At 41.9% G+C, this 25,059-nt stretch overlaps 1 protein-coding gene across 1 annotated transcript in view; it reads right to left on the minus strand.

The window, feature by feature from the left end:
* Window positions 1–25,059, minus strand: part of pnut (septin 7-like protein pnut) — a 95,277-nt gene that overhangs the window by 11,152 nt on the left and 59,066 nt on the right. The window contains exons 6-13 of the mRNA XM_080269852.1: window positions 13,675–13,781; window positions 13,376–13,476; window positions 12,162–12,255; window positions 11,531–11,689; window positions 10,945–11,125; window positions 10,441–10,606; window positions 9,238–9,373; window positions 7,728–7,891 (exon numbers count right to left, since the gene is read on the minus strand). Coding sequence (XP_080125978.1) covers window positions 7,728–7,891; window positions 9,238–9,373; window positions 10,441–10,606; window positions 10,945–11,125; window positions 11,531–11,689; window positions 12,162–12,255; window positions 13,376–13,476; window positions 13,675–13,781 — 1,108 coding nt within the window. The remainder of the gene's footprint in view (window positions 1–7,727; window positions 7,892–9,237; window positions 9,374–10,440; window positions 10,607–10,944; window positions 11,126–11,530; window positions 11,690–12,161; window positions 12,256–13,375; window positions 13,477–13,674; window positions 13,782–25,059) is intronic.

The following is a 25,059-nucleotide window of genomic DNA, read 5'->3' on the forward strand; positions in this document are numbered from 1 at the left end:
AATATGGCATTTAGATTAACCAAATCTGTTCCATACATGAACAAAACACAGTGGAGGATTGCATATCTTCACCCTCCCAGTTTTAATGGATGATCATTGGTTTCCTGCAGCCACCTTGCTTACAGGGTCAGAGGGACATATGACACATCTCACTAATCACAACCTGGACAAAACAAAACAACTAAGGGGGGGTTAATGTAGTGGTTGCATACATTTCTAATCAGCATTCCATCAGCAGGCAAACTGACTACAATGCCATGAAGAAATAGCCTTACTGCAGTCTGTAGCTGGTGATGTCTCAGGCAAATATTATGGTCCAGTTAGCTGCACTATCAGCTTACTGGTGAAGAAGTATGTACTGTACTTCATACACCAAAGAGCATCTAACAGCTGCAACATCACTTCTGAATACATATACCCTGTAAGGCATTTAAGCATGACTTGGCATATGACAGCAAGTCTGAATAGCTTGCATGAATGACTTTATATCCTACTTGCAAATCTTTGCCATCAATTGTGTAGATGTTCTCACATCTACAAAATACATCCCTCACAATGACAGGCTTCAGCACTGTTTTATAAAATAAATGAGGTATTTTAAAAGCAAGCATTATATGTATATTTCTGAATCAATGATAAATCATCTGCCACTCAAGGTCAGATAAGAACTCTCACCAATCACTGTCATGTGCACTGCTTTATCTGCTGAACACTACATCACTTGTGGTAGTGAGTAGTTTCATATCAGTAACTGAATAAAGATTAATTAAGTGTTAAAAAATCATCGTAAGCTGTCGGTTACACCGGTACTTGAATCACTTGCATCTTGTAAAATTCTTACTGCTGACTACACTGTTCACTCTGCCTCAACTTATGACGGGGGAAGGAGTAGGTGCGGGAGAACTTGGGTGAGCTGCGACGAGAGCTGCCAGATGTTGTGGAGGCGGAGGTGAGTGATGACGTCCTGCATGGGGTTGGGTGAGGCCGGGTGAGGCGAGGTGAGGCGAGTTGAAGCGAGCATAGAGGTCAGGCAGGAAGAAAGGAGAGTGAGGCAGGTGAATTGAGGGAAGATTAGTAAGTGGAGAAATGTGAGGTAGGTGAACTGAGGGAAGATTAGTAAGTGAAGAAAAGTCAGGTAGGTGAACTGAGGGAAGACTGGTAAGTGAGGTAGGTGAAATGAGGCAAAAAACCCACACTGTTGGCAAAAATGGCTCGCCAACACCTCTTCCTTACTAACTTATATCTTCACATAGATTGGTAACACTCTCTTGTATGTCACTAACCTTTGCTGTTATTAAATGCCCAGAAGTAACATAAAAGGGAATGGTACAATGTAATTTAAAATAAATCAGTAAGGAACAGATGCTACGAGCCTCCACGGCTGAAGTGATTATACGCCAAGATTAGTAAGAGAAACAGATCTAAGGGTAAGATCCAAAAGGAGGAGACAAGTTGAGGGGAAGTGAAGTGCAGTTTGGGAGTGAGACACGACAAGATGAAGCAAGTTATGATGACACAGGCAGACAGAGGCTCAGTAACAGTACGTAAAAGGCAACAACACAAAAAACATGAAATAAAAGGTATGGGGTGGACAAGACACAAGGGGGAGAAAATGAAAATGTAATGGAACAAGGACTGTAAGGCAAGTGAGGCGAGAGTAAGGGTAAGTACGCACACAAAAACAAAACAACCACACCACCACAGTCCACAACACATCATGCACTGCGATACACCTCACAAAATAAAACACAACCATGCCAGCTTATGTTATGGATGAGAAATATATTAAAACTAATAAAACACAACCATGCCAGGCTTTGTTATGTGAAAAAAAAATTAAATTAATATGAGGTTGAATAAAGAGCAAATCCATGGTTAACAATGTATCATTAGTACCATGATGAAAGTATTACTGCATGAACACCTTGGTAAAGTAATGATGCAAATTTGTGATCTAGTTAGTTTTGTTTCTCTTTGTTCATGCCAGTGTGACAACAAATTTTAATTTCTTTGACTGCAAGTAAAACAATGAGTTGAAAATATACAGAGATTAATTAAGTCTACACCAGTTTGAAAATGTATATAAAAATACTCTATACTGCAGATTGAATAGCCCACAAAAATTCATAACACGTGGCTTTAATACTTAGCTAATACAGTACTGGAAATACTGTACATATGAACAGCCCGAGTTTGTATATATATATATATATATATATATATATATATATATATATATATATATATATACAGTATATATATATATATATATATATATATATATATATATACATAAAAGTTACTGATATGTAAATTTCACAGGTCATAACTGTTTAATAAAAACAGAGGGGAGGTAAACGTACCTGGAAGGAGGAGAAAATAAAACTACAGAACCATACAGTATTTACAAATGCATACACAACAGACAGGAAACGAAATAACATTCATACAAACTTTCTTTGCCAAAATCTACTTACTCCACAAACACTACCAAACTCACAAGATACTCAAATCCAAAATGTGACAGGTTAATATAAACAAACCCAATAGAAATATTGTTGTTATTGGCCCCTGACTTATCTGGATGTGAACCCAGAGGACTGCAGGCCTTAGTTGTTGTCCTTCAACAGTCCACATCCAACTTTGGGAGAATGGGGGTTTTAGGGATGTTTGTATAACTGGGCAATGGAGCCACCTGGTTATATTGGTGCTACCACACAATGGTATTCCTCTACAGCACCACCCATCAGGTTACTAATCAATACCAGTACCCGCAGGCACTAACAGTGTACAACACAAAGCCACTAAAAAAAATCAAAGTCAACATCTACTCACAAACAGCAAACAATACTAAAATATAACATTCATGATCCAACAAACCACTTGAACAACAACACTCGCATAAGGGTAAATGATGAACATAACAGGCAGTCCTCATTATAAGTCAGATAGGTAGATATATATATATATATATATATATATATATATATAAATACAACTAGTATAGTAAACTGGGGGGCAGCTGGTAAATTAGCTTAACAGGTAGCAACAGAATTTTCACGGACAACTTATAACAAGGACTGACTGTAGCTTTGCTGCACATAAACCGTCACACCCTACCACTGTCATCACAATACTGATGGTAAAACAAATTCAATCTGTAATGCTTATTTCTCCCTCATGCTAATACAGGTAGCCATTTCAAATGCACTGTCAGAATAATGACAACACTCCCTCCTTCCACACAACAGATAGACAACAAAGATATACCAAATGAGAACAGACAACAGAGAGAGAACACCCAGAATACTGACAAATGAGACACTGAACAGAAAACAAACACACAACCAACAGACACACCATAGAGTGACATTGGACACACACAGGGAAGACAAGAGACAAACAACAGACCACAAAACACAAAACAACAACAGAACCCCACCAAAGACCACTGACATGATTCACTGAAATGCCCAGATGCCATGGCACCTGTGATTTACAGTAGGTAAGTAATATCATTAGAGAGAAATGCAGCAATTTTAGTAGCTGGGTGCTTCAGAGACATCTTCATGCTGTGGTACTGATATAACTTGGTGGCTTTTCTGCCTGCATATACAAATGTCCCTCAGATACCTCCCTATCCTCTGAAAAGATGATGGACTGTAGAAGGGAAAATTCAGCCTGTAGTCTACCTGGTTCACAGTCAGATAATCCTGGGGCCATAACAACAAAAATAACAGCTTTTTAAATTATGAAGATGCAATTGGAGACTTTATATATATATATTTTTTTTATTTAAAGGGGGGGGGGCAAAAGAGCTGAACAACAAACAAGTGAACAGCGAAAGTATACAAATGAACCTGAGCAAAAAATTCAATACCCAGCCACCAAGCATCAATATGACACTAACTGACATATGCCAAACAAAACAAATCCATAAATCCGACTGATGGTCTTTTTACTCCATTACTGCTGCTAACAAATGATAATTCCACTACGGGAAGACCTTGTTTCATTTTGTTTCGTTTTTAAAGGCTCCAACAAGCTTGCATGTGTTGGCCTTGGTCACCTAATGGTGGCTCTCCATGCTGCACAATCCATTGCAGCCTCCCTGTTCAGTCCCTTAACCCTAAGGTCACACTTAATGACCTTGTCCCATGTCTTTCTCGGTCTACCCCTCATAACCCCACCCCCAATATTAACACTTCTCACCTTCCTCACCCAATTATCATCCCCCATCCTCTCCACATGTCCAAACCACCTCAATCTACCTCTCCTCATCACAGCACCAATACACTCCAGTCCCATCCTACCTCTCAACTCTTCCATTGTAAACCCAGCCCCTCCAGGCCTTGGACGCAAGGACACACTGCACATCCACCTAATCGTTGTCATTTCTGTACGTCTGAGCCGGCGAATGTCTTCCTCCTTCACTGCCAAGGTCTCACTGCCATACAGCATTACACTCCTAACACATGCTGCATACAAAGACCCCTTAGCACATAGGGAGAGCCCTCTCAATGTCAGGAGAGGCAAGAGCTCCCTGAACTTCTTCCAACCACTTCTCACCCTAGCCACAAAGCTAGCTCCAGCCCCACCTCCAGCACACAACATGTCTCCCAAATAACAAAACTCTTCCACACACTCAAGAGATTCACCAGCAAGTTCAATCCTCTCACGTCTAACAATCTCCACCTGCTCACCCCGGCACGCCGTACACATAAAATCAACATTATCTCGCAGTCTACCTCTGATACCACTACATCTCTTATGCACCCATTTATCACACACACCGCACAAGACGGAATTACTTCCCACGCCCTTGTGGCAAACTGCACATGGCCACTCTCCCTCGTCTTTGACAGTACCGCCACCAACCCTAGATATCATCACTTTTGTTTTATCTGCATTTACCCTTAAACCCTTTTGCCCCATACCATCTCTCCACTTCCTAAACCTTTCCTCCGCCTCCCTTTCATTCTCTGCAATCAACACCAAATCATCAGCATACAACAACTCCCACGGGAGTCCGTTTCTAAAGTCACGTGAAAGGGCTTCAAGTACCATGAAAAACAACATGAGACTCAAGACTGACCCCTGATGCACACCAACATTCACGGAAAACTCATCACTCAAATCTCCATTCACTCTCACCTGGGTGTGAGCACCCACATACATGGCCATAACCACCCTAACCAGCCACTCCTCCAAGCCAAGCTTTCTCATTGCCCACTTCACCACCCCTCTAGGGACTCTGTCAAAGGCCTTTTCCAAATCAACAAAAACAAAATAAAGATCCCTTCTCCTACCAATATATTTTTCCTGAAGCTGTCGAACAATGAATATGGCATCAGTGGTCCCCCTACCTGGCATAAACCCAAACTGCATCTCATCAATATTCACTCTTTCTCTAATCATACCTTCTAAAACTCTCTCCATTACCTTCATTATCTGATCTAAAAGCTTTATACCTCTATAATTTCCTCTTTCCAGGGCATCACCCTTCCCTTTATACACATTTACAATTACACTCTTCAGCCAATCATCTGGGACAACACACTCATAAATAATCCTATTTATCAGGTCAGTGACTAAACTCATCCCTATATCGCCTGAGGCCTTCAACATTTCGGCAGTCAACCCAGACACACCTGCTGCCTTCCCCACCCTCATCCTGCCTATTGCCTCACTCACAGTAGCAGTATCAATCAAAGGCCAAGGGCCAGACACTGGATCTGCTGGCTCCCAGTCAAACTCCCCATTCAACAACCGGTTATAATGCTCTCTCCATGCATCTTTAATATCCTCACTGTTCACCACTACCCTTCCTTCATCATTCTTCACACACTGCTCACCTATGATATCCCGATTATCCCTCTTCACCTGACCTGCCACCCTAAATATATTTTTCCTTTCCCCATGATTTAGGTTATCAAGTAATTGTCTCTGTGACTCAGACTTTGCCCTGTATACCTCTCTCCTAGCCCTACGCTTGGCAGCCAAATATTCCTCTTTGCTACCACCCTTCTTCCATTCCCGGAAAAGCCTTCTTTTCTCCTTAACTGCAGCCTCTACACTCTCATCCCACCACCAAGTTACTTTATGTCTTGGTGGTCCTCTTGTCCAGCCGCATGTTACATCAGTAATTCTCAAGAAATTGTTCTTGAGGGCTTTGTACTGTTCATTAACGCCTCTGTCTACAGCTCCCTGTTCAGCCACTACTCTCCTCAACTCGCTATAGAAGGCATCCCTTACTACTTGGTTTTTCAGCTTCCATATTTTCCTCCTAGGTACATAAGTCCTCTTTTTCATCACTTGTTCTTTAAGCACCATATCAAAAATCAATAGTTTGTGCTGCTGCACACACTCCTCACTTCCTATAACTTCCTGTACTGAAAGAGTCTAGAGTCTATCAGGTATGGTATATACCTCAACTCTTTAACCCCCCCCATTTCAAAAGTCTATCTATCGTCATGTGAATATGACCACCGAGTGACAGCAAGAATAAAATGAAACAGATGTCCCTCGTCTTTCTTCTTAGGGCTTAATGAAGGTTATATCAAATCCATCTATTTCTAAATATCACTCCTAAATAGAAAAGAGTAATCTGGAGACTAAAAAGGTAAAACTTCATTGGATTAAAGTGATAAGGACGTCATACTATGAAAGAGGTTAATACTCAATGCATCAGTAAAATACATATACATCATAATCATCATCTTCACCATTGATATCAGCAGCACCAAAAGCAGCAACAGTAGCAAGTTCCCCCCCAAAAATGAAAACATGTTACACATACTCAAAACAGAAAGCATGAAGTGTCAATGTTATCTTTTTGTTAAAAAGAAGAGTGCATGAACAACTGCCACCAAATATTGGATCACATCACTATGATAAGTAACAAGACAGTGAGCAATGACTTTCAAAACCTAGCATGGCGATCTTTGCAACCCTGAAAACTTTCCAGACTACTGTGTCAAAGTTTCGTAAATGTTCAACTAAAAAGTGGATATATATTACCATCCTAAACTGTACAAAACAAAACTGAAAACTGATGGACCAAATCTTAAAATCATAGCTATCCACACATTCTTCAGCCTTTGAGCCAAAGGACGAAATTTTTAAAAAAATTCCTGTTATCCTCAGATGACTTAATTCACCTTATGAGAGGCTTCTCACTATGGAAGGGTTAATGAAGGCTGTATGTAACCCTTACTGTTCAAAACATCTCTCCTACGGTGAAAAGTCATCTGGAGAAAGCATGAATAAAATATAAAAGATGTCCTCTAACTGAAGGGGTTATAAAGAAATCTAAATACAGTAGCACAACATACCACACTATAAGTTGGCTTGCCTTTTCATTCTCCTGCCTATCTACATGTACACAAATGATGCACACACACATGCATAAGTACACATATAAACAGACATACATACAAAGAGATATATACAAACATGCTGTTGATGTTATGGTCGCAGATTAATCTGGACAAGAATCCAGTGGACTGCAGGCTGAAGTTGCCTTTTTACAATCCACCATTCCCCTTCAGGGGGGCATGGAGGGATATGAAGGACATTTGTATAACCTGGCAAGAGTTATGTCTCTGCCACTATGTGAAGCGGTCCCTCTTCATCAGTTATACAGACAAACACATACATACGCACAGGTATAAGGGCACACAGACATACAAACACAAAAGCAATGTATTGATATCAAGAATACTCACTCCCTGCTGATGGACTCAAGGCTCTTACGGCGGAGGTCCTCAATCGTCACCCCATTGGCTGCCTCCCACGCTTTGCGTTCCCGCTCAAACCGCTCGCGCTCCTCCTCCAGCTCACTAAGGTCATGCTCCAACTTGCTGCGCATCGACTCATTCCGTTTTTGAAGCTGGAAATGGAACGATGGTTGGATATTTGAAGGAGAATGGATGTCTCATGGCTGCAACATTAAGGGTGGCATTATGCACATATGGTAAAAAATAGACAAATAATTGTAAAATCAGTAAACTCTGATGTGTAAGTGCCTAAGGTTAGGCTACCACGATCCAGTACACTTAACCTCTTAAATCCTGGTAAGGTCCTATTCTGGTTTACTCTTGCTGCTAACAGACAGTTTTATTCAATTTAAGAAAGGGATGGGAAAATGTACATTTTCAGGATTACAGAAGGATGGATGGAAATAAGTGGTAGGTGGGGGCGCTCACCGACCACTCACACGATGTAGTGCTGCTCTCGGGTGACTGCCCTTTCCTCCCTTCCTTCCTCTTCTGTCTTTCTTTTCTTCATTCTTTCCTCTTCCTTCTGTCTACAGGTGACTCTACACTGAGTGGCAAGTGAAATTGTTTCCTGAATACTAGGAAACCATTTACTATGCTGGGAGGTAACCATAGAACCAAATTATCGCACCTGGTGGTTTAGTGGGTAATTAAGGCTCTCCAATTGGATTGAGCCTATGTAGGTTTATATGCAATGGGTGGTTGAGGTTTATTCCTAACTTAATACCACTCAGGGATGAGTGAGGCTGGTGACTCTCATCTTACATGTCAGGACCATCTTGCCTAGCCCCAGCCTCCTACGCTACTCATGGGCCAACACTGGATTAGATGATGATGAAATCAAAAAGTAATGTACAGTATTAAATGAAGTGTTAGCAGCTGCATTTTTTTAAAGGAAATGGACAGTATGGCACAACAGTAATGAATTTAAGGCAATGTATGCAAGTTTAAATAAATTTAAGCAGAAACACATAAAAGGTGAAGCTTTACACTCAACATTCCCCAATTTAGCTTCAGTGCTCATCTTAATCTTGCCTTGAACACTATATATCACACTGGAGTGAAGTTCTTGAAGCTTAAATCAATTATATATACAAGTTACACTATATCTGAGCCTAGAATAGTAGGGCAACAACAATAAATCTGAATACTGTAAGAAATATATCAACAAGAGCATCTCATTTCTAAAATGTGTATTTCCTTTTGCTCAGAGTGGATATCTAGAAGTTACAGATTCTTTTTCCATGACTTGCACAAGCTAGTGTGATATACTGTTTTCCTCTAAACTTGAAATTAAAAACTTGGGAAATAACACCAGCCTAAGTAAATCAAGGAAAAAAAAAAAATCTACTTATATTCACTCACAGCAGAAGGAAATACACAATTTGGAAAACAAAGACTCTCAATTCTGTATGACTAGTTATCATAGCTATCTAAACTTGACATAAGAATAACTTACATCAGCTTCCAGTTCTGTAAGTTTACTCATCTTCTCTTTCACTTTCATCTCAAACACCTGCTCCATCTCACTCTCCATCTTCTTCATGCGAGTGGTGTGCTCACGCTTCTCCTCTTCCATCTGTGCCAGAGGGTTCCTGTGGACCAGAGTATGTCAACGATGGCACTGTAATAATATCTATAAATGCCTAATCGCAGGAGAATGAAATTTTATTAAACTTTAAAGCAGAAGAATTTGGAAACTAATTTGTTTAACCCATGCATCTGAAGAACATCTGTTGTAGTCTATCCTTGCTGATCCCAGCAATTTATGCAACTTAGAAAAACATCCTCAGGCTGAAGGACTTCATAAGGTGGGAAGAAGCTGATAAAGTGACGATTATGGACTTGAGGTGGTTCAGTTATTTAGAAAGGGTGGGAAAGGCTGGAAAATTAACAAAAATAAAGAGTTTCTTCCTTCCTCTTCTGTCTTTCTTTCCTTCATTCATTCCTTGTCCTTCAGTATACGGGTGACTGCACTGAGTGACAAACCAAATGGTTTCCTGTACACCAGGAAACCAGTTTCTACGCTGGGTGGTAACCATATAATCAAATTATGGCGCCTCATAGTTTAGTGGGTACTTAAGGTGTTCCAGCTGGATTGAGCCTATGCAGGTTTATATCCAACGAGTGGTTGGGGTTTATTGCTCATGTAATGCTACTCAGGGATGTGCGAGGCTGGTCACTCTCATCTTAAATGTCAGGACAATTTGCCTAGCCCCAGGCTTCTACACTCCTAATGAGGCAACACAGGATTAGATGATGATAAAGAGTTGCACTCTCGAACAGATAACTTTTCAACACACGGGACTATCATGTGCAATAATTCCACAAAAACTGAGGATTGGCATGGCAGCTTTTCCTAGACCTCTGAGTCCTGTCATATTTTTTCTGAAATATTTTTTATGTCATCATTCTGTTACACATTTTCCATTTCTATCAAGCATGCTCAGTTCACCTTGTTCTACAACATTTTCTATAAAATCCCTAACATTAAATTCTTCGCCATCTTCTATTACTTTATCTTTTATACATCAATGTTCCTACATTCATTCAACCAGAATAATGATCATAATCTTTTGTCTTCAGCTGCAGGAATTCATAAGTCTTTTAAGGCTAACTACAGTGTAATACAGTACAGTGAAATTACTTCTTCAAATCTTACTTGTTGCTCAGTTTTATCTTGCTCTCTGCTCCACCCACACCAGCCAGCTTGCGGCAGCGATAATTCTCATAGTGCACGCTGTTGGTCACGTCCTTCAGGTCCTGCATGTGCGTCCGTATCAGCATGTTGCGCAGTGGGATGAAGTCACAGTGTTCCATGTTCTCAACTGTGGAGGAAACAGAAAAATGACAGCTTGAGAAGGAATGTGCAAACTTTTTCAGCACAAGAGATCTTTCATATGCTGAAGAGAATTGCTCGTAGGTACAAAAATGCCCATTCCCATATTACCCCTTTCCAAGGTGTAGGGGGCCAAGACTAGGCAACCATACTCCAGTCCACTTCAAGGTTGATGACCAGCTTACTTCCCTTGATGGAATCAATAATACTCCAGTCTTCTCTTGTGGGTCAAACCTATGCTCAAGGTTAGACTGTCACTCAAGTAAGGGTAATCTAACTACCAGGCACTGGACAATAATATCAATAATAATAAAGGACTGTGCCCACCTTCCACAACACCCCATGGGTAGCGTCGGCCGCGAACCTTCCTGCCGTCCACCTCGACTGTAGTGTTGGAGCCGACAACCGCAAAAGGTGCTCGCTGACGCATCTTGGCCGTCGTGCTGTCACCTTCCTCCTCAGGAAACTCATAGATCTTGATTTTGTGCTGTGCAATTTCATTTAGGATCTGCAAATAGAGGAAGATGAGATTAACCCACTTTGAAGTGGTATTGTATTCAATATCATTTGGTTCTTTCTTTCTTTCACCTCAAGATACGGTAAGGCAGAAACATGATTTGTTCAAACAATATAATTATACCCACATAAAGACCTATCTATCTATCTACAGCCATAGGCCTTAATCCCACCTTCAACACAACCTCAACAAAAGATCTCCGGGGGTGCCTGACAAAAGTGATTGGCTCCTTACAATACACAACAGCAGGTTCATACCAAGATAAGACGAGTTAGAACAACAATGAAAACTACTGACTCTTCCACCAAAATCCCTTTCACAGAATACCATCTCCCAGTTCAATGACCCACACCTTATCCCTCTTCTGACACAGTGACTGCCTTTGGCTGGTCTGACCTGCTTCTTGAGATGGTGGCACTCATCCGGCGTGAGTGTATCGGCCTTGGCTATTACAGGAATGATGTTGACCTTGTCGTGCAGCCGCCGCATAAACTCCACATCGAGGGGTTTTAGCCCATGGCCAGAGGGAGCAATGAAGTACAGGCAACAGTGTACCTGTCAAGGGACACAGTATAAATGCTTCATCTCAAAAAACAGTATCATGGGAAACTTTCTAAGAATAAAAACCTGGGTCTCTGCCATGAAACAGTATGTGACTGCCTATGCTTAAATGATTAAGTAAACAGTGTATACAGTATCTGATTTTCTTTTTATCACAAGAAATGCAGTCAGACCAAGTTTAAATGATCAGCTCAAACAGAATCCTAACAATAAAACTGTCATTTTTCATTTACACTACTAATTATATTCATACACACCATGTATCATAACTCTTCATATACTGAAGATGGAGACCTGTACTTTCAATAGGAAAAATCATATACTGTAAAACTAGAATATGCCAGTGCATAGTAACTAAAGTATGTATTTAATTCTATGGTTAAACATGCTACAGAAAAAATATTTTCAGCAGAAGTCAATGCTATGTGAGCAAATATTGTACAGTACTGGTGACAACTGTACTGACCCTGGTGTCGCTGATCTGTGTTCTGTTTACACGTGACTCACAGTTGAGGTACTCCTCGTATTTGCTCTCCACATAGTCTGTCACCGGCTGCCAGCTGTACAACAAACATATAACATTAGCTATCATTCCTGCAATACTTAATTCTCTTATTTTCCCCAACTGACATAATAAAATGCATCTAATGCAGCTCCCTTATGCACTGCCAGATGGATGGATTATACTCTATCAATCTATCCTACTATTTCTGCCTATCTATCTATCAATCTGTCTACCTGTCTATCTATCCAACCACTGCTAGATGCCTTCAAAATGGAAAGGGTGAACACAAATGAACTGCCAATGTCATCCTGTCCTCTGCCACCCAGTTGCCCTTTCCCCACCTCACACCATCCTCAATTCATCTGACTCTCCAGCCCATCCTTGGTCTCCCCCCTCCCCTCTCCCTTTTCCCTTACTGCCTCTTTCACATACACTCCAAGTCGATCTTTAATTCATTCTCCATTCTAAAATATGCCACCACCTCAAGGTACTTCTCTCAGTGCTTTCCAGCACATTCACATCAACACCACAAAACTCCACTTCCTCACTGGTCTACTTGTCTACTTTCACAGAACTCATTTCCACTCCTCTCACACACACCTGACTTGTGTCCTTCCATCAGAGTTCAATATTCACTGACTTGTGTCCTTCCAACAGAGTCCAAGATTCACTTCTATAAACTAGAGTGGGGATCACAATACTGTTAAGCAATGACTTCTTTACTTCCATGCTCACTTATTTATTTCTTGTCACTGCCCTCGCTGTACCTGCTGTGCTCATTCATGCACTTTATCCTTTAAACTTCCACCCTTGCTCATCACACAACGTTATTATTTGAAGGCACTTACATTCTATATTAAGGGCCACATGATAATTCACCAAATTCATATTTCTAGTTGCCACTACATGTAAAAATAATGATGCTAATTACAGTGTTCTGACATGCATATATTTTCTTGAGTCCAGATCCACAAACACACCTCTGATCAACTCCATCATAACTGTGATTTGTTCTCCCAGGAGGCACAAGGAAAGGGAAGTGCACAAACCTCCCACAGCTCTTGCTCTTCCTGCAAACCAAACTCTGAGGTGTGTCAGGGAGTTGAATGTAGTTTGTTTAAGGATCCAGGTCCTTGTGATTCCAAGCAAAGTTGAGGCAGTCACTGTTCACTCACCAGTCACTGTTGTCAACAGCATCACCAAACCCAGGTGTGTCCACTACTGTCAACATCAGGTTCACTCCATTCTCCTTGAGCAAAACACGTGTTGTTTCAACCTGTCCAGTACACACCAGTAAGCACAGTGTTAATTCTTTCAGTACACAACATATATAAAATAAAGTAACCAGTTCTACCTCTTCTTGCTAATGAAGGAAACTAATGGAGACTCAAAAGAATACACTAAAATGAATAAACTAATATGCTGTACTTCATGCTGAGAGTGTTATCCAGACACAGTAGTGAGTGATCCTTACCCTGACTGTCTTCTTAACTCTGTGTGAGGGTCCTGGGTGATCACTGGAGTAGATGTCTGACAGGAACATGGAATTGATCAGTGTGCTCTTCCCAAGACCACTCTCACCTAAAAAACAACGAAGAAATGCATAAGTGAAAAACAAAATGTAAGAGAGGGGAAATAATATGGAAAGGAAGATGGTAAATGTTCACGAAGTACCAGAAATGCTATGATATACCCGAGCTGATATGAGAAACTGCATGCTCTCGTTATGACTATTCCCATCTGAAAAACCATGGAGATGTCTCTTCATGAAAGTCAAATGGTGTTAGAGAAAGCTAATGATGCAGTAAAGAAGATGGCAACATAGGTTTGAGATGTGAAATTGTACTGCAGCTAATAAAAAAGAGTCCTTGCTAGAGGGGATGGGTTCTAAAATATCACATCTTTTTACATCACCTGCTACTGGAAACAGGGGGAACTGGCAATCAACCACACAGGAAGCAATGGAACCCTTGATAAGAATGTTTCCTTTAACTTACTGAGGACTCCACAACAAACTAGGGAGTCAAAGAAGCTACAAATAACACAGACTGCTGGTATGATTAAGTAACAAACAAACAATGGATTTTAAAGAAATAAAATGAAATATGTTAAGTTCTGTAAACTGTTCAAATAGAAAAGATATAAACATACTGGAAATGTGCTTATCCCCACAATAAAAATTTTTTGTGTCTGTCTTACTCTTCCAAAATTGTTACACAACTTATACTTCTCTGCATCAGTTCCATTTATAGCCACATGGTTAATTTTTTGCCTTATATGTGAAAGGTGGGAAGAGGGGGGAGAGGCCGGGGGTAGATGAGAGAGAGAGAATGACAGGACAAAATATGAGACCACTGAGAGTGTGCAGAAGAGGAGGGGTGGGGTTGTGGCTGAGTGGAAAAGAGGGTGAAGTTATGGTGGGCAGGAGAAGAGGACGAGAGGATTATGGCAGGGAGGACAGGGGGAGGGAAGGAGAATGGTAAGAAGAGGAGGAAGGAAGAAAAACAGAAGAGGAGGAGGGAAGAAAAATAAGTGAGGAGGAAGGATGTCGAGACAAAGGGAATGGTATGGCGAGGTGGAGAGAAGGAAAAAAAAAGCGATGGGAAGTGGAAACAATGGGAATGAATGGTAGGGTGAGGAGGAGGAGGGAAGGAAAATGGAAGAAAGTGGATGCAGAGAGAAAGGTCATAACAGGGACGAGAGGAGGGAGAAGTTAGTAGCTACAGAAAGGTGGATGAAAGGGAGGGATGGAAAATGAAAGGAAGAATTAATGGTTAGAATGAGAGTGGGAGGGAGGACGGAGGAAAGGAGAAATGGTTCTGGAGATTAAGAGTGAGAGGCTGTGAGATAGAATAGAGGGCTAATTGACAACAAGATAAACAGAATTGGGAACAAGATAAATGGAAGTGAGCAAGGGCAAAGGCAGGAGGAAGGAGGAGAAGACAAAGGTAATGAATGGAAGGCAGGTGGGGAAAAAGATACAGTAAGATATAGGAAATATGAACACAGAGGAGAACAGAGAAGAATGACACTAATGAACGTTTGAAAGTAAAAAAAAAAAAAAAAAAAAGAAGAAAAAAAAAATGGGGTAAAAATAAAACAGAGAAGAATGAAGCAATGAGATGGAGAAATGCAAGAGAAAAATATGTGAGAAGGACATATAAGCATAACAAAAAAAGGGTAAGAAAAACTAGAGAAGGGATGAAATTACAGAGATAAACAGGCAAGTGAGAGACTAAAAAAAGCTGAGAAGAATGAAGCAATGAGAGGAAGACATGCATGGAAAAAAAAAAAAAAAAGCGTGATAAAGAAAAATGAGCGTGAGAAAGACAATAAAGAAACAAAACAAATGAACGTAGGTATGCAGGAAGGCAGAGGAGAGGGAGATGGAGGAAGAAAAGGGAAAGAAAATGAAAACTGAGGCAAGGATGGTGTGTGGAGGAAGAATGAGGGAGGAGAGGGAGAGAAGAGGAATATATACAAGTGAAGGAGGAGGAGGGAGGGGCCAAGGAGAGGGAGAAAGAGCGAGAGAAGAGGTAGACTGTTGAAAATGAATCTGGCGTCAGCACATTGAGGTCAAGACTGGCTATGAAAGGGTGGATTGGGACTGGCCAGGGTAGATAGGTAGGTAGACAGAAAAATTGGTAGATGGATGGCCGGATGGATGAATGACTTGATAGATACTGATTAGATAGATACCTACATCAAAAGCTGGACAGATGGATACACAAACACTAGTACTGACAGACAGACAGACAAACACTGATAGGTGATAGATACAGATGGATGGATAGACAGATATAGACAGATAGATATAGACAGACAGACAGAAAATAAACCTCGTTAAGCTGGGGAGGAGGCAGAGCAAGTACGAGTGAAGTAAACAGACTAATGATAGACAAAGAGACAGACAGACAGACAGACAGATTAACTATTACATATACAGATACATGGATAGATAAAAGATATAGTGATAGACAGAACAAACCAAGTAAAGACAGGTTTGGGACAGGGCAAAGGAGGACAGCAAGATAGACTGACAGATTAACAGATGGATAAACAGATAGATGGATGGACAGATAGACACAGTATAGATATAGATACAGATGATAAATGTATAGATAAACAAACATAGAGTAGATAGACAGACATAGATAAACAGATACACATAGCCACATCCCACAATGCCTGCGTCGAGTGAGGGTATTAAGTATTTTAATGAGCGAAAAATGAAGTGAAAATTGACTAAATTAAATCCACTTAGCGAAGGGAGGAAGGAAGGAAGGGAGGAAGGAAGGAAGGAAGGAAGGAAGGAAGGAAGGAAAGAAGGAAGGAAGGGAGGGAGGAAGAGGGGATGTACCACTAATACCACAAGGCAATAACTTAATTAACACTAAAACCACAAACATCGCATCAATAGCCTAGCCCCAAGCCATAACACAAACATCATTACCGACACAACGAAGAACATAATCACAAAAATAAATAAATAAAAAGCTTCAATTATAAAAACCTCCCTCCCACACAACATCTTCGTTTTTGCCTATTCCAAACACCAAAATATAAACATGATCTAAACTGTTGCTAAAAACGGGTCGCATTTTTGTTGGCTTGAGAGGCGAGCAACCAGTTCTTCCATGGCGATTTATCTGGCATGTTACACTTTGGTATTCGCTTGTATGTTACCTGTATTATTTTCATTATTATTATTATTATTATTACTGTTGTTATTACTGACATCATCGGTTCGTATTCCCTAAACACCTCTTCCTTAGCGATTTAGTTTGCTTATCTCATTTTAACACTAAGAGGAATGGAAGGGATAGGAAAACGTTTGAAAGGTAAAAGAAGACAAGGCGAGAGGAAGTCATGGGAAGGAGAGAAGAGGAGGGAAGAAAGGAGAGGAGAGGGGGAAGGTAAAAATGAGGTGATAGGGAATGGAAGAGAAGGGGGTGGGAGATAAGAATGTGTGTGTGTGTGTGTGTGTGTGTGTGTGTGTGTGTGTGTGTGTGTGTGTGTGTGTGTGTGTGTGTGTGTGAGTGAGAGAGAGAGAGAGAGAGAGAGAGAGAGAGAGAGAAACCAAAACACACAGATGCTCGGTCAGGTGTTAAAAGTGAGAGAATCAATAAGACGGTATATCAGAGCAAGTGTGTGTGTGTGTATGAGAGAGAGAGAGAGAGAGAGAGAGAGAGAGAGAGAGAGAGAGAGAGAGAGAGAGAGAGCATGAGGGGTGGGTGTTTGAGAGTTTAAGTGAGAAAGCATGAGAGGTGTGTGAGACAGTGTGAGTGAGAGCGTGAGAGAGGCGAGTGTGAGAGAGAGCAGAGTGAGCTAGAGTGACACGGAGGCCGTCACTCCATCACACAGATACACTCACACAACAAGGACGCTACTGTCACTCCCCATCTCTCTCTCTCTCTCTCTCTCTCTCTCTCTCTCAGGGTCTGAAGCCCTTTTAAGGTGCTACTTGTCCTTGTAACTTCTGATAACTCTCTACTGTTACTATCCTCTCTAACTCATGGCCTTTCTGTTCATCTCTCTGTTTTTGTCTCTGTCTGTCTGTCTGTATCTCTTTCTCTCCACCTACTTCCCTCCGTCATTTAATCCCTCTCTCCCTCCTACTTTTTTTCCACCCCTCTCCGCCCGTGCCACCCAATTCCTCACATTCCTTCTCCTCCACCACCCTCTTCAGATATAACTCAGACCACAAGGCATCCGACTCTAGTATTACCTTCTATCCACTCCCTCCTTCCTTCAATACTCCCTTTCCACCCCATTCTTCCCTTAACAGCCTCCCTTTCCATCCTCTTCTTCCCTTAACATCCTCCCTTTCCATCCCCTCCTTCCTCCAACCCACGTTCCCCAACTCTCCCTTCTTTATCGCCTCCATCTCTTCCGTTCCTCACCCTCCTTCCCTTTTATCCCTTCCTTCCCCCAACCACTCCTTTCAACCCCCATCCATCCCTTCCTTTCCTTCTATCCCTTCCTTCCCCCAACCGTCCCTCCATTCCTTTCAACCACCAACCACCCTTTCCTCCCCGCAAACGCCCCTTCCCTTCCACTCCCACCTCCCCCCCTAACCCCACACCCACAACACATTCCCCACACCCTGCTGTTTGCATTTCCCTATTTCACTGTTAGTATATGAAGGGAAACTGTCAAATTAAGACCATCTACCAAATTGACGGACGTCACTGTGTTCTTCGACCATGTACAGTACCCCGCCAAAAGTTGATTAAACTGTACAACGATCGATCTATCTATCCATCTATAGCCAGACGCTTTAATCCTGTAAGGGGTGGCCACAAACAGATAGCCTCCATGTCGTCCTGTCCCCTGCCATTTCGCTGTCCTCCCCCAACTTACATCCTCCTCTCTCAACAATGCCTTGTTATAATGAAAGATAAAGATAAAAACACCAACACTAAGGCCTTCAGGTACGGAGACTTAAGAATAACAGCGTCTTCATTTAGCTTACTCCTAGTACCGCTAACATCGCATTTTCGTATTCCTCTGGTTAGCGTCAAATTACCTCACTCAGCTGAAGGGAACCGCTATCACTCAAAAGGATAACATTACAAACAAGTTACCTTTTACAGAGTCGTGTGAAACTAATCAATAATTCTCTCTCTCTCTCTCTCTCTCTCTCACAAGGTAGTTCATGACGTCAAGGGCAATACCGCCAGAGTAACTCATTCCGTGAACAAAAATTTGGTTACTGTAAAGAGTTCAATGGTCATTCACATACATATTACTCCAAAAAAGCATTTCGCATGTACTCAAAATGTGCTACGTGCTTCCGTATGTACACTGTTACGTGTACCTTGGCGTCTAATAAAATGAAACGCCACTGTACAGATTGTGTGTGTGTGTGTGTGTGTGTGTGTGTGTGTGTGTGTGTGTGTGTGTGTGTGTGTGTGTGTGAGAGAGAGAGAGAGAGAGAGAGAGAGAGAGAGAGAGAGAGAGAGAGAGAGAGAGAAAGAGAGAGAGAGAGAATGATGTGATGGGTGACAGCAGTAGACATCAACAAAGAAGGGAGGGCAGTGCCAGAACACACAAACACACTGCCATCACCACCACTATCACCAACCCTGTTCAACCTACCCCAACCTGACCCACCTTACTCTCAATGCCCACTTCCCTCCTTCCTTGCTGCCTTCCTAACATGCCCCACCTTACTCTCAATACCCACTTCCTTCCTTACTTCCATCCTTCCTTCTTAACATGTCTCACGTAACTCTCTCAATATCCACTTCCTTCCTTCCTTCCTTCTCCTCGTTTCTTTATGATCTTCCTTTTTATGATCTTTGTGTTTCTTATCATCTCTCCTCTCTCTCTCTCTCAAGAAGGAAAATCACTATCAATTCTTTCTTCCATATCATTTCTTTCTGCTTCATTTTTCTTCCTTTTCTTCGCCTTTTGTTTAGTCTTCCTTCAACTCAACTTCTCTTCCTTACTCTCACCATCTTTACATAATGGTCTGACATTTCATTCTCCTTTCCTTCCTTCCTTCCATTCTTCCTCCCTTCTTTCCTTCGCCACTATCTCTGTCACTTATTATATCGCCTGTATCTTTGCTCTATCCATTATCTGTTTCTATTTTATCCATTATTATAACGAAACGATAAATAAGAATCAGAGGGGACAAAAGAAATAGGGAAAAGGGAGGAACGGAAGAAATAGGAAGGAGGAGGAGAAAGAATGAAGGGAAGAAAGGAAAATAAAACGGATTGGAAGAAAATGGGAAGAAGTGAAAGGAGGAGGAGTAGGAGGAGGAGGAGGACAAAAAAGGAGAGGGAGATGAGGCGATAAACCAAGATGGGTGGTAGGCAAGGATAAAAAAAAAAAAAAAAAAAAGGGACACCAGAAAAAAGGGAGGGAGGGAGGGAGAGAGAGAGAGAGAGAGAGAATGGACATGGTATCACAAACACAAACAAACCCAGACAAACACAACCACACAAATACACATCTCCCCATAGGAAGGAGGAAGCATAAACAAACTGGATGGATGGATGGATGGAGGAATGAACAGGCAGACAGACAAACAGACAGACAGACATTGGGATGGACGGATAGACGGAAAAATAGACAGACAGAATGAGACAGACAGGCAGACAAACAGATAGATACAGAGAAAGATGGATAGATGGAAGGAAGGATGAAGAGAGAGAGAGAGAGAGAGAGAGAGAGAGAGAGAGAGAGAGAGAGAGAGAGAGAGAGAGAGAGAGAGAGAGAGAGAGAGAGAGAGAGAGAGAGAGGGGTGGATTAGAGGAGATTCCGTGGGGTTATGAAGGGCCAGGGAGGGAGGAGGATGAGAGAAGGTATGGAAGGAAGGAAGGAAGGAAGGAAGGAAGGAAGGCGGGAAGAAGGGGGGAGGCGAGGAAGGAAAGAAGGAATGAATTAGAGAAAGGAAGACGAAAAAATGTATGGAAGGAAGAAAAAAAAAAGATAAAGTTAAGAAGAAAGAAGGAAAAGAAGGAAATAGGGAAGGAAGAGGGATCAATAGGGGAAAAAAATCAATGTATGGACTCTCTCTCTCCCTCCCTCGCGTCAGAGTTGGGGGTAGAATATTGGCCTACGCTCCTTGTGGCATTACGTAACTTAAAAACCTCTTCGGTATTCAAATTAATCCGCCCACAACACCATCCCTTCACCCGATTGACCACTAAACTATCTGGTGCTGATAAGAAAGATATGTGAAATAAGATTGGGAGTGGAAGGTTGGTGAAAGAGAGAGAGAGAGAGAGAGAGAGAGAGAGAGAGAGAGAGAGAGAGAACCAGGAAATAACAATAAGAAATGAAAGTAAATGTGAAAAATATGAGATGATTAAAAAATAAATAAAGTAAGAGAGAAGGAAACTATGTAAACAAGGTGAAAAAAAAGATGAAAAAAGGAGAAAAAGAGGAGAGAAGAAGAGAGCTGAAGAGAAGACACGTAACTGAAACCCGAGAGGGAGGCAAGGAGGGAGGTGAGGGAGGGAAGGGAGAGAAGTGAGGGATGGAAGGGAAGGAGAGAGAGACGGCTGGAAGGACAAGAAGGGAGAGAAGTGAGGGATGGAAAGGAAGGAGAGAGAGACGGCTGGAAGGACAAGAAGGAAGGAGTGCTAATGATGATAACGATGATGATGATGATGATAATGATGATGGATGGAGAGAGGTGAGGGAGGGATGGGAAGGAAGGAGAGAAGGGTGGAAAGACAAGGAGGAAGGAAAGCTAATGATGATGATGACGATGATGATGGAAATGAGAAAAAGGCAATAAAGAAAGACTGGTACAAAAGTAAATACAAAAGAGTACAAACATGAAAGGATAAACAGACATACACAAAAATATGAGCAAGAATGAATGAAGTAAAGAAGTAAGAAGGCAGAGAAGCAAAGGAGGAAGAGGAGGGAAGTGGAGGGAAATGAGGAAGATGGAGGGAAGTGAGGAAGAGGAGGTACGTGGGGAAGATGGAGGAAAGTGAGGAAGATGGAGGTAAGTGAGGAAGATGGAGGGAAGCATAATAAAGTATTCTGAAAGAGAAAAAGAGGAATGGAGAGGTAGGGGAGAGGAGAGAAAAAGATAAAGAGGAAGAGAGGAAGCATGTGGACAGAGATAGATAAGGTAAATAGATAGACAGAGAGATAGATGCAGTATGAAGTAGATAGATAGGTTGAGAGTAAGGAAAATGGACTGATACACACACACACACACACACACACACACACACACACACACACACACACACACACACACACACACACACACACACACACGGCATGAAAAGAAGCACACCACAGAAGACTGACAAGGTGAACGTGAGGTGGAGTTCATGAGAGAGAGAGAGAGAGAGATGATGAAAAAAGTGGGTCGTGGTTTTGGCACTTAAGGAAAGAATTTTAGCTTAAGATTCGCTAAGATTTGGGGTACGGGTCTTGTTACTTAATGCTGAGGAGGAGGAGGAGGAGGAGGAGGAGACGGCCAGTAATGAGGTTTGACGCCTGACACACTTAATACCTTACATACATACCAGGAGCTCACACACACACACACACACACACACACACACACACACACACACACACACACACACACACACTCTGTCCTTTCTATCCCTGCAATCAAATACGACAGGAAAAAGACAACAAGGGATTACTTAAGATAGATATAGATAGAATGACTAATAGACAGACAGACAGAGATAGATTGATAGAGACACAGATAGATAGATAGATAGATAGAGAGAGAGAGAGAGAGAGAGAGAGAGAGAGAGAGAGAGAGAATGTGTGTGTAATTCACCGGGTCGGTCAGGATCACTTGATGGTCGTGTGTGTGTGTGTGTGTGTGTGTGTGTGTGTGTGTGTGTGTGTGTGTGTGTGTGTGTGTGTGTGTGTGTGTGTGTGTGTGTGTGTGTGTGTGTGTGTGTGTGTGTGTGTGTGTGTGTGTGTGTGTGTGTGTGTGTGTGTGTGTGTGTGTGTGTGTGTGTGTGTGTGTGTGTGTGTGTGTGTGTGTGTGTGTGTGTGTGTCCTAAAAGGGCCAGGTGATACAAAGGGAGAATAAATGAACACAAAGGCAGATTCAGAGAGAGAGAGAGAGAACAGAAGTCTTTTGAAGAGTAATTTGCTCTCATGAGTGTCTAATGGAGAGAGAATAGGCTGCGTCCTCCCTTCATACCTCCTCCCCCTCTACATTCTCTCTCTCTCTCTCTCTCTCTCTCTCTCTCTCTCACACACACACACACACACACACACACCACTATCATCACTTAAATCCTCAGCTGTCATCACATACATCTAGGATATTATGTTTACAAGGAGGGTACACGTGTCTCATCTCTCTCTCTCTCTCTCTCTCTCTCTCTCTCCCTCCCTCCCTCTCTCTCTCTCGTGCCTACATTTTCAACTCTTTAAACTCCATCCTGTCAATGCCACAACCTCTCCTCTGTGTTTATATGCAGGGTACACGTGTCCTCTCTCTCTCTCTCTCTCTCTCTCTCCTACGATTACTTCTCTCTCTCTCCTACGATTACTGTGTCTTCCTGTTTCCATTTTTGCACACTCAACCTCTCAAGGATGGCAGAGTCTGTGTAATCTGTATTTCTATGTAACCACCTGTACTTCCCTAGGGTTAAATACGGCTGCTCCTACGAACCTATACCCTGCCGGCCTTGGAAACGTGTTATGGGTTTAGATCTGAGTGACTAATGCTAAATACAGGGTTCATTATGTCTTACTGACGAATGGGATTGGGTTGGCTTCTACTCATCATCCAATTCTTAACAATGCAGGGGAACTGAGTGTTTGCCTCAGGGGGTGGGTAGATTACGAGTGAGAAGCGTAGAGAAGGGTAGACAGGGAGAGAAGAAAATAGGAGATATAAAAGAGAGGAAGAGAAGAGAAGAGATGGAAAGACTAGAAGACAGAATAAAGAGAGAAAAGAAGGGAAGAGATGGGAAGGGAATACAAGAAGAGAATACAAAAGAGAGAAGAGAAGAGAAGGGAAGGGAATACAAGAAGACAGAATACAAAAGAGAGAAGAGAGGAGAAGGGAAGGAAAGATAAGAAGCTAGAATACAAAGGAAAGGATGAGAAGACAAGGAGAGAATACACAAGAGGACGAAGACAGAAGACAAGAGGAGAGAATACAAGATAGAGGAAGAGAAGGGAAGAGAAAGCAGAAGAGAGGAAGAGAAGAGGAGAAAATACGAGAGGGGAAGAGAACAGAAAAGAGGAGAGGAGAATGAGAAAAGAATACAGGAGAAACGTTGAGATGACAGAGCCGTAACCCCGTCCAGTTCACCTAAGGGCCAAGTACTGTAGAGTGAGATGGGACGGCTGGCTGGACTAGTAACCAAGGAGACGCACCGCAAAAGTATAAAAAAAAAAGGAAGAAGATGGAGTGCGCGCGTGTTTGTGTGACAGTAAAGATGACATATAACGTAATTTTGGCGGTGGCTGTGATGATGACTGACGGGAGGGTAAAGCACAGGGGAAATAAAGAAAACAAACAGGAAAATGAGGTGGAGGGACGGCAGTGAAGGGGAAAAAAAAGGAAAATGAGTGAAACAATGGAGGCAACAAGACATGACAACTGAATGTGATGGTGAGGATGACTGATAAGGGGTGGTGGTGGTGGTGGTGACTGTAGTGGTGGGGGTGTTGGTGAAGATGGCAGATAAAGGTGTGGTGGTGGTGGTGAGGAAGGCAGATACGGGTGCGATGATGGTAAGGATGGCAGATAAAGGTGTGGTGGTGGTGGTAAGACTGGAGGTAGATGAGTAGATGGGAAGATTTGATGTGGTGTTGAGGGGAAGAAAAGGAAGCAGCGGTGTAGATTAAAAGTGAGAAGCCAAGAGAAAATACAAAAGAGAGAAAGAGAGGGGGAGAAGAAAAGAGAAGAGAGAAACAGAAGAGAATACAAGAAAAGAAACGAGAGAAGAAGTTGAGGTAAAAGATACGATAAAAATAAAGCTGTGATATGGCAGAAGAAAGGAGACACAAAAGAAAACTAAAAGCCAAGCAATGTGTGTTGGTTTAGTATTGAAGGGGGGGAGGAATGCTGACCCGCTGTAATGTAAAAATTGCTGTGGACTCACCCAAACACAAGTCCTTAGTGTTTATTGGTGGGGTACACGTCACTCTCTCTCTCTTACATCTTAAAATCCGAGTGTAATTCCTTAGTGTTTATATGCTGGGTACACGTGTTTCTCTCTCTCTCTTCTCTCTCTCTCTCTCTCTCTCTCTCTCTCTCTCTCTCTCTCTCTCTCTCCTACCTCAAAATAGCCGACAGTAAATGGCTATGTATTGTTTAAAAAAGTTAACAAATTTATCTTTTAACGTATATATAACATTGTGTGTGTGTGTGTGTGTGTGTGTGTGT

Source organism: Coenobita brevimanus, chromosome 38 (genome assembly GCF_032717465.1).
Source record: "Coenobita brevimanus isolate Jiangsu-jjx chromosome 38, ASM3271746v2, whole genome shotgun sequence".
NCBI classification, from domain to species: Eukaryota; Metazoa; Arthropoda; class Malacostraca; order Decapoda; family Coenobitidae; genus Coenobita; species Coenobita brevimanus.